This window comes from Eleginops maclovinus, chromosome 12 (genome assembly GCF_036324505.1).
Source record: "Eleginops maclovinus isolate JMC-PN-2008 ecotype Puerto Natales chromosome 12, JC_Emac_rtc_rv5, whole genome shotgun sequence".
In the NCBI taxonomy this organism is placed as follows: Eukaryota; Metazoa; Chordata; class Actinopteri; order Perciformes; family Eleginopidae; genus Eleginops; species Eleginops maclovinus.
The window spans coordinates 12304968-12319121 of record NC_086360.1 but is presented as its reverse complement, the minus strand read 5'-3'; the positions used below and the strand labels follow the sequence as shown (position 1 = coordinate 12319121).

The window sequence follows — 14154 nt, the reverse complement described above, 5'->3', positions numbered from 1 at the left end:
GGTCGCTCTCAGGGTTGCAAAAAGTAAGAAGCCCCATACCATTGCAGAGCAGCTTATATTGCCAGCAGCCATAGATATGTGCAGAGCTATGGTAAGCGAAGAATGTGCCAACAAATTAAAAACTATTCCGTTGTCAGACAACACAATCGGAAGACGAATTGGGGAAATGGCAAATGATGTCAAAGACCAGCTGATGGCAAAACTTCAGACAGTTCTGTTTTCCCTTCAAATCGACGAGACGACAGATGTTACTAATGATGCGCAACTGTTAACATTTGTGCGATACGAGGACAGTGGCACTATGTTGGATTTTTGTTCTCCGTTGTTGTTTTGTCACACACCTAGACTGACTTTGCATGACATTTTTAGTTACTTTTCCCAATACTGAATTGCACAACACTTTATTATTCTTTATTCTTTCTTTAAAATAATCTTTAATTTAATTTAATAAATCTACTTTTATTATTATAAAATCTGCGTGGCCTCTCTTTCATGCATTGAGCTATGCATGTAACACCAAATACACACGCGCACGCGCAGGCACATCAGTGGGCCGCGGATTGCTTTCTAGTCCGAATGGTGGTCCCTGGGACAAAACCAGTTGAAAACCCCTGACCTAGGCCATAACTTTGTATGCCCCACTCGGTGACCTAGGGCATCTTTAACGTATTTCAGATGTTGTTTTTCACTCTTCTTCCACCCAACCTTCCTCTGACCTCAGGGAGTATCTGCCCTGATATATCTCCAGATTTAATACACCACAATACACATGTGGGGGGCCTGAGTTTCAAAGTCAAAAGTCAAAGTCCACTTTATTGTCAAAGTTTCCACATGTGTTATGCATACAGAAAATTTAAATACCGTTTCTGGCAGTCCCACAGTGCAAATATAAAAGAACATATAACATAAAAAGACAAGAGCCTAGAAAAAAGGGTGGGTAAACAGGGGTATACAAAACAAGAACTAAGTAATATGTACTACATATGTTAAACACAATCAACACAGTTTCACAGTTCAACACTCAGGTAAAACTACTTTGTTCAAAGTTCTTTTTTATTTAACATTATGTATCTATGTTAGTTCATTGTTGTAAGTAAGCCATCGGAATAAGTCAAACAACTACTGCTGAATGGCATGTTGATTGGATTAATGGTGGGAAACTGTGGGCACAGGAGCCTAAATGAACTACATACAGCATTGCAAATATGAAGCATATTATATGTGATTTAACATAGACATAATGCTAAATAAAAAATGACTTTGAGCATAGCCAAGCACAAAAGATGTTAGGCCTATCCTTGGGTGTTTCAAACTCACATTTAATACCAATGGTTTGACCTCTAGGCTACCGTCCAGTGTTTTAATGACACGAAAGAACGCGTTTTTTAAATAGTATTAAAAAACGTTATAAAGGCGGCCTCGTCAGGGGGCTGTTTGGGCGACGCACTACCAACGGGAAAAAGAGGGAATTTTTTTGTCTAACACAGCAGCAATCGTAGACGTTAGAGCTGTCAAAAACGTCATTGTCCAATCAGACTAAAGTCGGGCTTCACATGGTCCCGACCCTTTAGGTGCGATTTCAGTCAGGTTGAAAATCGCCCCAGGGTTCTCTCAAAGACTCTCAGCTTCTTCGATCAAGTCACTTACTACTCTCACTGTGTGTTGCCATCTAGTGGACACAAGACGGATCTCTGTCTGAGTTAATCATCATCAAACAACAAATTGATATGGTCTTGCTTAATGTACCTATTGAATGGGTCACCTCAATCATTATCAGAAAAAAATCGCACCCCCCCCCCCCCCCCATTTAAGGCCTGTCTAAACGGCCTCTCATGTCATTTTAATATCTCAAAATCTTTATCTGTCATCAAGTGTCATTCAGACAAGTGCTTTTGTTTTGAAATTATTTCCGAGAGCCCCTCCCCTCGCTCCAAAGATACATTTATTTGGCAATTAGTAAGGTAGAAAGCAAAACAAAAAACCTAGAACATTTCAGTCAATTTTCTGTATACTTGTTTAAGAAAGAAAAATAAAGGAGACACAGGTAAACTTTCTGGACTCGGACTGTATTGGAGATCATTTCTTCTTTGTAGCGGAACCTTTCTGAGTCAAGGGTTGAGCGGCGGACCGTTTTAGCTGATGGACTGCTGTGTGTTTACACGTGAGGTTTGCTCAGGGCTCTAGTTTTCAAACGTTACATGTTTAAATATTTCTGGCTGTAATTTCACCTGATAAAAATAAAAGGCTGGAACGTTACAATATTCAGAGATGAATTCAGACTCAACTTTAAGCTAAAGTTAGCTCGTTTTTAGATCGTTCGTGGTGCCATACATTAAAAGTTATCAGGTGGTGGTTTTGCTTACATAATTTCATTATTCATTTATCCCAGACCTCAGTTTAAAATGGGAAAACTAAGGAAGAAACACAACTGGAAGGGAAGACAGCAAAATGACACCCAACAACCAACCGAGGAAGAGAAGACAAACGTTGTTGTAGAACTTCAAGGTAACAAATTGAAGAGAACATATATTAGCTGGTGAAATGATTATGTCTATATTGCTAGGTAAGTTAGTTGGGCTTGTAACATGTGTTTTCATCAGACGGATCCAGACTTAAAGGAGTAGACCAGAGCAACGTGTTGGTCCTCCCAGCCAACAAAGCCACGAAGAAGAAAGGCTCACTGACTCCTCTCTCCAGAAGGAAGCCCCTCACCAAGAAGCAGAGGAAAGAGCTTCAGAAGGTCCTGGAGCGCAAAGAGAAGAAAGCTCAGGTGAGACACAGGTGAATGCTGGGGGTTCACACAAAGCTCTAATCTGGTTTTACCATATTTTTTATTCAGGTTAACACAACTTTGAACAGCCATTCAATTTTGGTTTCTTATGTTAATTAATCAGATGAACATGTATTTTGGTCATTCTGGGCATTGTTATGCTTTTATTACCGAAAGTTAATATCACTTAGTGACTGCCAACAGATATCTCAACCCACTCACTTGTCCTTCTGTCTGTCCCGCACAGAGAGCAGACATCCTGACCAAACTGGCTGAGGTGCAGGTCCCAGAGTCTGAACTCAAGCTGCTGTACACCACATCCAAAATGGGAACAGGAGATAAACTTTACCAGACCAAACAGTAAGTATACAAAGGTAATTCATAAGCAACATGTTTTTCTATTTAAGTATATAGAGGAGGTGGAGTCAGTGGTCTTTATATTTTCGGGTTATCTTTAGGTTACCAGATGAAATAAAAGATGGAGAGTCTGCGCCAAAGATTAGCAGTGTCAGTGGAGCGAACAGAAAAAGAAAATGGAAAGAAGAAATGGACGAAGATGAGATAGACGAAAGCAGTGGTCTGGACACCTCATCTGAGGAAGAGGAAGAAGAGGAGGGGGAAAAAGATGTGACTGAAACCACAGAGATGACAGCCACTCCCCATCAGGAGACAGAAAACAAACAGGAGGTGCAGGAGAAACAACATCAAACAGAACAAGATGGACAGAATGAGAAGAACATATCAAATCAGGAGAAAGTTGAAAACAAAACGCCATCCCAGCCGGCCGTCTTCATTCCTGTTGACAGATTACCAGAAATACAGGTTGGTGAAAATAAAAGATGTGCCATTGAGACAGGTGGGGTTTTTTTGTGAGGTGAATTTAAGCTTATTTTAATCTGTTGCTGCAGGAGGCTCGCTTGAAGCTGCCCGTGCTGGCGGAGGAGCAGGTCATCATGGAGGCAGTGAAAGAAAACCCCTGCATCGTCATCTGTGGAGAGACAGGAAGTGGAAAAACAACTCAAGTGCCTCAGTTTCTGTATGAAGCCGGCTATGCCAGGTAGGTTATCCTCTCTATGGTGCTGAAATTGTTTTAGATAAACGTTTTACACATAGTTGCACATTTACTCGTGATATTATGTGGTGATGGTTGTCTCATCGTTCTGGTTTTCCACAGTGGCAGTGGAATAATTGGTATCACCGAGCCTAGAAGGGTAGCGGCTGTCAGCATGTCACAAAGAGTGGCTAAAGAGATGAACCTGTCAACACGGTAATTTCATTCTAAAAATATTTGACATTAGCTTCTAACAACCAAAGAGTTCTTCAATCTGCAATGTTTCTCCAACTATTTAGCACATAGATAATTCAGTAAAGAAAGTATTTGAAAAATGTCATACAATGCTGTTTTTTTCCTGTGTACTTAGGAGACTTCTGGCTTTTCTCTGCTTATGTTGTATTAAACTGAATATCCTTGGGATTTGAGTAACAAAAAGAAATGCTTTTACAGAAATCACCTTGGACTTAGAGGATTTGGGATAGACATTAAACCAATTTGCCCCCTGGGATTATTAAAGTATTTCTAATTCACATTTTGATTTTCACAATTTTATGACATTGACCACATTTTTTGATGATAATCTAGAAATCACTCTGGGCATTATCCAATTATAACCATTTTTAAATTGCAGAACTTTTAGAAAGTATACATACTTATTTGTATGGTACATGTTTGTGTTTAGGGTGGTGTCATACCAGATCCGATATGAGGGGAACGTGACCAGTGATACCAAGATCAAGTTCATGACAGATGGTGTTCTTCTGAAGGAGATTCAGAAGGTATAATCTTTCTTTTCCTTTGATTCAACAACATTTAGTAAACAATACAGGCTGTTGCTTACTGGTATTTCTGATTGCATTTAACATAAAATTAAGGTAACTACCGCTCTCCTTCATAACTACTGAGAGCCGCACACAGCATGTTCTCTAGAATTGAGCTTTATACATTTTTTAATTATAAGGGTTTGTCTGTAGAGGATTTTTCATTTTGAGAAATGGGGAAGTATTTTGTTGTTAATTTATTTCTCTTAATTCCCCTGATGTTCCCTCAATATATTCAGTGTCTCTGTCATGTTTGATAGGATTTCCTGCTCCAGAGATACAGTGTGATAATTATAGACGAGGCCCATGAAAGGAGCGTGTACACAGACATCCTCATTGGACTGTTGTCTCGTATCGTCCCGCTCAGAAACAAGGTGAGACAGTGTTTTTCTTGTTTTTGGTGCACAAATTGAGAATTTTCAAGCTAGTATTACTGACAACATGCTTGAGAATACATTAGCCCATCTTCTCTATTTCGTCTCCCTGCTACCACCCTTCATGTCTCTACAGAAAGGTTTGCCCATGAAGCTGCTGGTCATGTCGGCTACTCTGCGAGTGGAGGACTTTACAGACAACACAAAGCTTTTCCGGACGCCACCACTCGTCATTAAGGTGGATGCTCGCCAGTTCCCCGTCTCTATACATTTCAACAAGCGCACCCCGATGGATGATTACACCGGAGAAGTTTTCCAAAAAACCTGCAAGATCCACCGGATGCTCCCTCCAGGTGCACATGAAACACATTTTCCCAAATGTTGTACTATTTCTACTTTGTTTACAACACTGTATTATAACTGAGTTGAAGTATTGGGGCTCTTACATGACCTTACAAATGTAATCTTATTTATTCAAGTATATTTAGGGGAATGTTAAATATTTGTAATGGTACAAAGAAAGAAATTTGAGTTTTTGAGGCTTGTAGGCAGAAATATCTGTGTTTGTTAAGCAGTTTTCTGGAGTTTAACCTTCACCCTCACCACCACCCTAATGCCACGTTTCTGTCCTTCAGGGGGTATCCTGGTATTTCTGACCGGGCAGGCAGAGGTTAACAATCTCTGCAGGAAACTGAGACAAGCTTTTCCCTACAGGAGGGGTAACACCACTAATGGTGATTGTAACACAACTCCTGTTTGCTCCACTCACGCATGATACATCCAACTATGTGTGCTTACATTCTTTTGTGTTTAGGTGAAGATGAGGACACAGACACCTCAGAGGCGATGAGGAAGTTTAAGAAGGCCAAACAGAAGAAGACTGTTGTGAGTTTACTTTTTGTAAAAATGCCCCTAAAACAAAAAATATTGTGCATGTTTCTGCAGCGACCTCTGTCTTCTGCTGATATGTGTTGCGTGCATATTTTAAGGCTGTTATATTTATCTACAGTCTCTGCCTCGCATCGATCTGGATAACTATTCTGCCCTCCCGGTGGATGAAGGGGATGAAGACAGAGAGGCAGGGATCGGAGACGAAGACTACGACGGCTCCGACCTGGAGTTTGGAGACGATCCCGCCAGCTTAGGCAAGCAACACCAAATGAATTATTGTTTAAATCAAGGTCGATACAATTCATATAGAGGCTTTTACTAATTCTGTGTCTTTTGCTGTGTTTTGATTCTGCAGTGGAGAAGGCTGACCCCTCAATTCCTCTTTATGTTCTCCCTCTGTACTCTCTGTTGGCCCCAGAGCAGCAGGCCAAGGTGAAATTAATATCCTGTGTCAAAACCAATCTGTTTTTTTGCAGTAAAATATTTTTTGTGTGTGAGACAGTAGTACTGGTTCCCACCATGTTTAGGTGTCCTGGATAGACTTAAAGATTTAGACTTGTGTTATACATTTCCATAATGGACCTAAGCTGACTTTGTAATAATGTTTCAATATGCAGCTGCTTGGCTAGAAAAAAGGTGGCCATTTGGAAGATGTGCGTAAATTATATTACATACTTACATACTTAATGTTTTTGAATTGTAGTTTAACAGGAAATGATTGCTTGTCACCATTTGTAAACATGTGTGTTTATAAGATGAAAGGAGAATTAATCATCTCCCAGTCAAAAACTGTATTTTCCGTACCAATTGTAGGTATTGAAGCTGCTTGCAGACCTTGTTGTCCTCCAGCCGAGGAGCACCACATTACGCACCACAGTAAAACACTTGTAATATGGGATATCTTCGTAACGGTGTTTGTTGACTGCAGGTGTTCAGGCCTCCTCCACCGGGAACTCGTCTGTGTGTTGTAGCCACCAACGTGGCAGAGACATCTCTGACCATGCCCGGCATCAAGTACGTGGTCGACAGTGGTCGTGTTAAGAAACGTTTCTATGACCGAGTGACCGGAGTGTCGTCCTTCAAGGTCACATGGACCTCACAGGCTTCGGCTAATCAGAGGGCAGGCAGAGCGGGACGAACTGAGCCGGGACATTGCTACAGGTCAGGACTGGAAAACGGTGTTTTTGGTAATCTTGTGTTTATTTCTGTAGGGTTGAGGATTCACAGATGTGTCTCTCTGTTTCTGCAGGCTGTACTCGTCTGCAGTATTTGGAGACTTCAGTTTGTTCTCAGAGGCAGAGATCACCCGCCGGCCTGTGGAGGACCTGGTTTTACAGATGAAGGACCTCAATATAGATAAAGTCAGTAAAATGGGGAACAACTCAAACTTCCCAGCAGTCTCATTTTAATGATTTGCCTTTTACAAACAGCTTCATGTTTTCTGTTTTACCAGGTGGTGAATTTTCCCTTCCCCACGTCTCCTTCTGTAGAGGCTCTTGTGGCAGCAGAGCAGCTGTTAGTCTCACTGGGAGCTTTGAAAGAGCCGCCTCGCTCTGGAAGGTAACTAAATCGCAGTTATATTGTGTTTATAATAACAGTTTAGGTCAAATTGAGAGATATTTGTTTCTGCTTAGATACTGGGAAGCTAAAAGGCAATCAAGCAAGTGTTTTAATTTAATTTGATATGAAGTTATTTGAGAGAATATTCTGATTATTAATATAAGAAAGCCTTTTTATGTTCCTTTTTTTGTGTGTGATATCCCTTAAACTGTATTTTTTTTCTTCTTATTAGTGTGAAACAGATGGAGCAAGCTAGGCTGAGCTGTCCCATCACCCCACTGGGCAGAGCAATGGCTTCGTTCCCTGTGGCACCACGCTATGCTAAAATGTTAGCTCTCGGTCAGCAGCAGGACTGCCTTCCTTACGTCATCGCTGTGGTAGCAGCCATGACAGTCCGGGAGATCTTTGAAGACCTTGACAGGTGAGGACACATGTCACCACTTATGATATCTGTTTGCAGAATATCATAGAAAACTGGAATATTTGGTGCCAAAGTCTTGCTTGTAGAAATTGTTACTTCATTAAGGCACACATTTATGACAACATTTTAAAATAACTTGAAAACTTTAAAAGGAAGACATGCAACATATTTAAGGCTCAGTAATCTTTATATCCTGCATTCTTAATTCCTCAGAACTGCTCCTAGTGAAGATGAGAGCACTAAGCTGGCTCAGCGTCGAGTTCGGCTGACCCAAATGAGGAGGCTGTGGGCTGGGCAAGGAGCATCGCTCCTACTGGGGGACCTAATGGTGATGCTGGGTAAGCTTACATTTTGTTCAGGTACAAATGCCGTAGAATTTATAGTCTGAAGTTGAGTTTGTTAGGTCATACCTCTGATGCAGAGAAGATGCATAAGCAACGCATTGTGTGACTTTACAGGGTTACGGGCAGCATTTTAATTAGATATACAAATGCGTAAAATATACAAACACTATTGTAGAGAATGTGCTTATTACATTGATGTGGTTGTACTAAGATTTCGGTATTTATTTGACAACAGGTGCGGTAGGTGCTTGTGAATTTGTTGGTTGTACTCCGAAGTTTTGCGAGGAGAACGGCCTGAGGTATAAAGCCATGGTGGAGATCAGGAGGCTCAGAGGACAACTTACCAATGCAGGTAAACTAAAACACTCACACAGAAAACCTGACGCATAATGTTCTCCGCACACAAGATAATCATTTACATTCTCTTCTCAGTGAACTCAGTGTGTCCAGAGGTGGGAGTGTTTGTCGATCCAAAGATGGCCCCGCCCACTGAGCATCAGGTGGTGTGCTTGCGGCAGATTGTCCTGGCTGGACTGGGAGACCATCTTGCACGTCGAGCACAGGCAGAAGATGTACTCGACGAAAAGTGGAAGAATGCATACAGGGCAAGTTGATCTGAGACATGTAATTGTGACTAAGTAGAGTCTATCACTGCTATTCTTCACCTTCTTACCCTTATCTGTGTTTGGTAATAGACACCGCTTCTGGACGACCCAGTTTTCATTCATCCTAACTCTGCGCTCTTCAAAACGCTGCCGGAGTTCGTCGTTTACCAGGAGATCATGGAGACCACAAAGATGTATATGAAAGGTATATTTGAAATCAGCCTATTATAATTCATAATTATTGTAGATGTGCAACTTTTATATTTTGCAATATGTTGTTTAAGTAATTGCTGGATATGTTTTATTTAAAAAAAAGTTGTTTGAAAATGCTGTTGACAAGACACATTTCTTCACGAGTTGTATGTATTGAATTGTCTAGATTTGCAGGTTGATCGTCTCACCTGGGGAAATGTCTTCTGTCTTTCCGTTTCCATCAGGTGTGTCAGCAGTAGAAGCAGAGTGGATTCCCGAGCTTCTGCCTCAGTATTGTCATTTTGGCTCCCCTCTGGAGTCTCCATCCCCGTGGTTCTCTTCATCCACCGGCAGCATCAGATGTCACTGCTCAAGCACCTTCTGTGAGTTTTCTACAGCTGAGTTCCACAGCTGTATTTGTGTTGAAAAGGGGTCACTGACGGTTTTAATAGAAGATTCTAATATCAACCTGCTTACATTCTGTATTGTTGTGTTTCTCCTGCAGTCCGTATAGCTTGGCCGCTGCCAGCTGTGGAGAAGGAATATCCAGAAGGCCTTGAGCGTTACAAAATGTTCGCCAGGTTTCTGCTTGAGGGACAGGTACTACAGAAAAACATAGAACTTGTCCGTCTGAGTCTTTAAATTCAATTCAATTAAAACCTGGCAAAAACTTTACAAAAGCTGTAAAAAAAAAATGTTTGTAGTAATATGTTCTGTCGGTTTTGCAGGTTTGTCCTAAACTGAAGAAAAACGCCAGGCACCTTCTCTCAAACCCATCCATCATGCTAAAATCATGGGCAAAGTAAGTTGCTATTCTCACACACTGATCTGCAGTCAACCCGCCGCCTTGTTTGAAGGAAGAACTTTTCCCCTACTGTTGTGTTTTGCTTCTTCAGGCTGCAGCCCAGGACGGAGGTTCTGCTGGGAGTGTTGGTGTCAAAGAGGGTAGACTGCAGAGATGCCCTCCTCTCTGTCTGGAAAGATGAAGAAAAATGTGAGGATTTAATGTGCCTGGCATGGCTTGCCTGTGTCTGATTTGATTACCCTTCTTGTCATTTAATTCTGTTGTTTTAATGTGTTTGTTTCTCCTCCTACAGTTCTGTTGTCTGCATACTGCGAGTGGTTACCTGAAGCCATGCATCAAGAAGTAGCCAAAAGTTGGCCTCCGATCTGAATGCTTTCATCTAACATGAGAAGACAGAAAACAATATTAAAAACTTGACGAGAGACTTTTGCTGATCTACAGACCGCTAATACTCCCTTGTTTACCATCAGAGGGCATCTTCAGACTTCTGGATTTTTAAAATGTCAATATGAACGACATAACATAACCGACATGCCTTTTCCCATTTTTTTTATATACTCTATCTGTGGCTTGTACAGTTTTCATCAAGAACTCTGTACTTACTTGTTATCAGTGACCTGCTGTCAATTATATTTTTCTGATTTGGTCTTCATAAGACTCAATAAAACGGTGTGGCTCTGAATGAGGCTAGTGTGAGATGTATTCCTGATGTGTGAAACTGTGGTTAGAAATGATAATAACCTAATGATTGTTTCACATTAATGCGAGTTGACTAGCTGTGAAGAATATAAAGGATTATGTGAAGACAGAGAAGTATGATGTGTGTGTGTATATATTAAATAAATGAATGAATAAACAAAAACACTAATACACATACATTTGTTCAAATGGGCAGCTGTGATTGGCTAATGCCTTCATGTCGTCATTTCCTTGAGCCTGCTCGTCCACTTCCGGAAGAAGCGGAAGACAACAGTGGACATTCTCAGCTTAAAACGCTACATTTTCAAATAGGAAAACAGAAACATACATTGTTATTTCAGTCGTTTGACAACCAAAGACTTAAACAGTCAACATGGTGAGTGACACTTCAATGATTATGTCCAACGTTTACGATACATTTATATCAAAACAAATTGTATTTGCTACAGTTTAGCTAACCAGCGGCTAACATCAACAAGCTGCCCTGTCATGATAGGATTGAAGTCCTGCGTTCATGTAGCCAAACAGTTTACTTTCATGGTAGCAGTTCATGTGAAAGCTATTAGAACAATATGGTGTACTTTATAAAGGATTTGGTTTGTCCCACAGTTTTCGTTCCATGTGTTCGATCACCCGTTGTCCCGGGGCTTTCAGAACCGTTTCTCTACTCAGTACCGATGCTACTCGGTGTCCATGCTGGCAGGTCCCAACGACCGCTCCGACGTGGAGAAAGGAGGCAAAAGTAAGTATTATTGACACATAATATGTCCATGTACTTACTGTAAATGAAATGAACAGAATAATCATAAGAAAGTGCAATACAGGCGAGGTCTTGACTAATAAACGTCTTGTGTTTCAGTAATAATGCCACCTTCAGCTCTCGACCAGCTCAGTAAGTGGAAAATAAAATCAAACACCCTTTCATCATAAAAGTCCTGTACAAATCTTCCACGAGTCTCACCTTTCTGCTCCTTTTCCTTGAACAGGCAGGCTTAACATCACCTATCCAATGCTGTTCAAGCTGACCAACAAGAACTCAGACAGAATGACACACTGTGGTGTACTGGAGTTTGTGGCAGACGAGGGAATCTGCTATCTGCCACACTGGGTGAGGAACATTATAAGTGTCAATGGCTGAATTGCTATCTGCTGCTGATTAAATGCACTTCTTTCCCTTTGGATGTACTTTTAAGCTCCTATGCTAAATGCTGCATTCAATGTGAACTACACCAACATCTTGGTGAATGGAACCTTTCCTTCCTGTTTCGAAAAGCTACTGCTGGCTTTGACGTCAGTTCTGACCTTGCCTCTTGCCAGCTGCCTTAACCACACCTTTGTCTACAAGTCATTCATAAAACTACATATCTATCATAAGTGTATATATCACGAAAACACTGGTCATTTGCTTTTATTATTTTTTGTTACAGATGATGCAGAATCTTCTACTAGAAGAAGGAGGTCTGGTCCAAGTGGAAAGCGTTAACCTGATGGTGGCCACCTACTCAAAGTTCCAGCCACAGAGCCCTGATTTCCTGGACATTACAAACCCCAAGGCAGTGTAAGAAATATCTATAATAAATGTTAAACTGGCATTTTTTCTCTCCTTTTTAGTTTTTACTATATAGATGAACTAAATTGTCACTTAATTATAGACTGGAGAATGCTTTGAGAAACTTTGCCTGCTTGACAACTGGTGACGTCGTAGCTATCAACTACAATGAAAAGGTGAATAAACCTGGAAAGTGGTATTGGATTAATATGTGAATGTTTTCGTATACTTTCTACATAATACCGCTGCTAACATAATTGGGTTATGTTTCAGATATATGAGCTGCGAGTCATGGAGACCAAACCAGATAAAGCAGTTTCCATCATCGAGTGCGATATGAACGTAAGACTCATAATGCAATCAAAGACAATAGTGAATTATTCTTTTGGGTTCTCCAGTTTAAATTTGTTGAAACCCTGCTCCCCAGGTGGATTTTGATGCTCCTTTGGGTTACAAAGAGCCCGAACGACGACCTCAGCACCAGGAAGAACCAACAGTAAGGATGAAAGTCTGAAGGTACCTGTAGAATTTATACTCTGAACAAATTTATTAAATCAAATTCTTCACAGGAGGAGGAAGCAGATCCCACGAGTTACGCCGACATGGATCTGGGATTTAGAGTGAGTAAATGTTGCAGTAGGTTAGAAACAAATAAATGTCCTTGTCACATCTGATAACTGTAATAACTAGAGCTAATTTAATCCCTTCTCATCTGTTTCCTTTTGTTAGGCTTTTACCGGCTCTGGCAATCGTTTGGATGGAAAATTAAAAGGCATTGAGCCCAGCCCTGTCCCTCTTGACCCAAGTGACATCAAAAGGTGTTGTATGTGTTCTCTAGAGTAGGAAATAAAGTGTCCTGAAAATGCAATATTGTAACATAATTGCAATCATTCATGATGAGAACTGCAAGATGTTTGATTGCTACAATGGTTTTTCTTTGCCAACCCGGATATTGGTAAAGCCCTGGTTCGCTCTACAAAAAGCCAACAGGATTTTTCGATTTGGAGACTTCGACCCTGTGTGCAGATCCTTTTGTTGACCTGTTCAATGCTCATTCAGCAACACATCACTGAGGAGTGAACCATTCTGCAAGCCTTCAGTGTAAATTCCTAACCAAAATCTCTAATCCTTCATCTCACAGAGGCATTCCCAACTACGATTACAAAGTTGGCAGAATCACCTTCATCAGAAACTCAAGGCCTCTGCCCAGGAAAGCTTTCGATGAGGTAAGAAATGCAATGGATTTTATTTGTTTTTATATATTTAATTTAGCTGTATTTGCAATATTTCAGTAAAGTTCTTCACACTCTTTTCCAGTACAACATATTTGTTCATTGCATTAAACTCCATAACTTGTGATTTATTCTATTTATTTATATTGAATTCTCTGAATACATGTACCCATGCAGTGATTTTCTCTATTTCTCCTTCAAGGATGATGAAATGAACAGATTCATCGCCTTCTCTGGAGAAGGACAGTCGCTACGCAAAAAGGGAAGAAAGCCTTGAAAGAGCCAAGGTGCAGAGACTGGCTAGCATGCACAGTCTCGCAATATACATTGGTCCCCTAAACAGCGAAGTAAAAAACTGAACTTTAGATAAATTGGGTTTTTGACTCTCTGTCGCTTTTGAAATGGTGTTTGTGATGAGTTGGGATTTTATGCTATTAAAGGTCTGACAGTAATATTTTGCTCAAAAAAGCTGAGCTCCATAAAATGCTGTCTGGAGTTTGTGAAATAAATACAAAAAAATGATATCACCACACCACATAAACAAAGAATACCTTGTGGAGTATAATTGCGATATAAAAGTATTTCCCCTTTCTCTTCATAATTGTTGCATTTTTTCAATTTACTTTAAATATGCTGCTGTCCAAATTTGCGTTCTTTTGATAAAAATGGAAGCAATAATAGCACAACTCTTTAGGTTTTAATCATACTGAACATCATTTTATGTTTGAGTTTTTTAGTAATAAGAGGAATTAGCAATTTTCCTCCTGTTTCTTTTGGTGTATTTATAGACAAATAAAGAACTGTGTTTTAAATGAATTAATTGTCCCTTAAGCTTAT

General features: G+C 40.4%; 2 protein-coding genes across 4 annotated transcripts; both read left to right on the top strand.

Annotated features, from left to right (window-relative positions):
- Positions 1-2101: 2101 nt before the first annotated feature.
- dhx37 (DEAH (Asp-Glu-Ala-His) box polypeptide 37) lies at positions 2102-10533 on the top strand. 3 transcript variants are annotated; one of them, XM_063896333.1, is made up of 27 exons: positions 2102-2161; positions 2390-2505; positions 2601-2770; positions 3018-3130; positions 3229-3592; positions 3679-3827; positions 3945-4037; positions 4507-4603; positions 4906-5019; positions 5156-5372; positions 5655-5753; positions 5834-5904; positions 6029-6164; positions 6266-6342; positions 6839-7071; positions 7160-7271; positions 7364-7470; positions 7703-7891; positions 8105-8229; positions 8471-8587; positions 8668-8840; positions 8931-9045; positions 9278-9415; positions 9538-9632; positions 9761-9834; positions 9929-10026; positions 10130-10533. In XM_063896333.1, the coding sequence occupies exons 2-27, from the start codon at positions 2403-2405 to the stop codon at positions 10204-10206; spliced, it is 3456 nt and encodes a 1151-aa protein (XP_063752403.1). In that variant the 5' UTR covers positions 2102-2161; positions 2390-2402; the 3' UTR covers positions 10207-10533. The 3 variants fall into 3 exon arrangements, with proteins under 3 accessions (XP_063752403.1, XP_063752404.1, XP_063752405.1); XM_063896334.1 differs by having other exon boundaries at positions 2128-2166; XM_063896335.1 differs by lacking the exons at positions 2102-2161; positions 2390-2505 and having other exon boundaries at positions 2601-2781.
- A 238-nt stretch (positions 10534-10771) lies between these two features.
- ufd1l (ubiquitin recognition factor in ER associated degradation 1) lies at positions 10772-14133 on the top strand. Its single transcript, XM_063897302.1, has 12 exons — positions 10772-10912; positions 11146-11278; positions 11396-11428; positions 11523-11644; positions 11964-12094; positions 12189-12261; positions 12359-12427; positions 12513-12581; positions 12655-12705; positions 12815-12903; positions 13227-13311; positions 13520-14133. The coding sequence occupies exons 1-12, from the start codon at positions 10910-10912 to the stop codon at positions 13592-13594; spliced, it is 933 nt and encodes a 310-aa protein (XP_063753372.1). The 5' UTR covers positions 10772-10909; the 3' UTR covers positions 13595-14133.
- The last annotated feature ends 21 nt before the right edge of the window (positions 14134-14154 follow it).

Excerpts from the sequence above, each read along its gene's own strand:
- dhx37 (XM_063896333.1), top strand. The coding sequence starts at position 2,403 with ATGGGAAAACTAAGGAAGAAACACAACTGGAAGGGAAGACAGCAAAAT. Across the intron at positions 4,038-4,506 it reads GAGATGAACCTGTCAACACG|GGTGGTGTCATACCAGATCC; the intron begins GTAATTTCATTC and ends GTTTGTGTTTAG. Across the intron at positions 6,343-6,838 it reads CCCCAGAGCAGCAGGCCAAG|GTGTTCAGGCCTCCTCCACC; the intron begins GTGAAATTAATA and ends TGTTGACTGCAG.
- ufd1l (XM_063897302.1), top strand. Across the intron at positions 11,279-11,395 it reads CGTGGAGAAAGGAGGCAAAA|TAATAATGCCACCTTCAGCT; the intron begins GTAAGTATTATT and ends CTTGTGTTTCAG. Across the intron at positions 11,429-11,522 it reads TTCAGCTCTCGACCAGCTCA|GCAGGCTTAACATCACCTAT; the intron begins GTAAGTGGAAAA and ends TTCCTTGAACAG.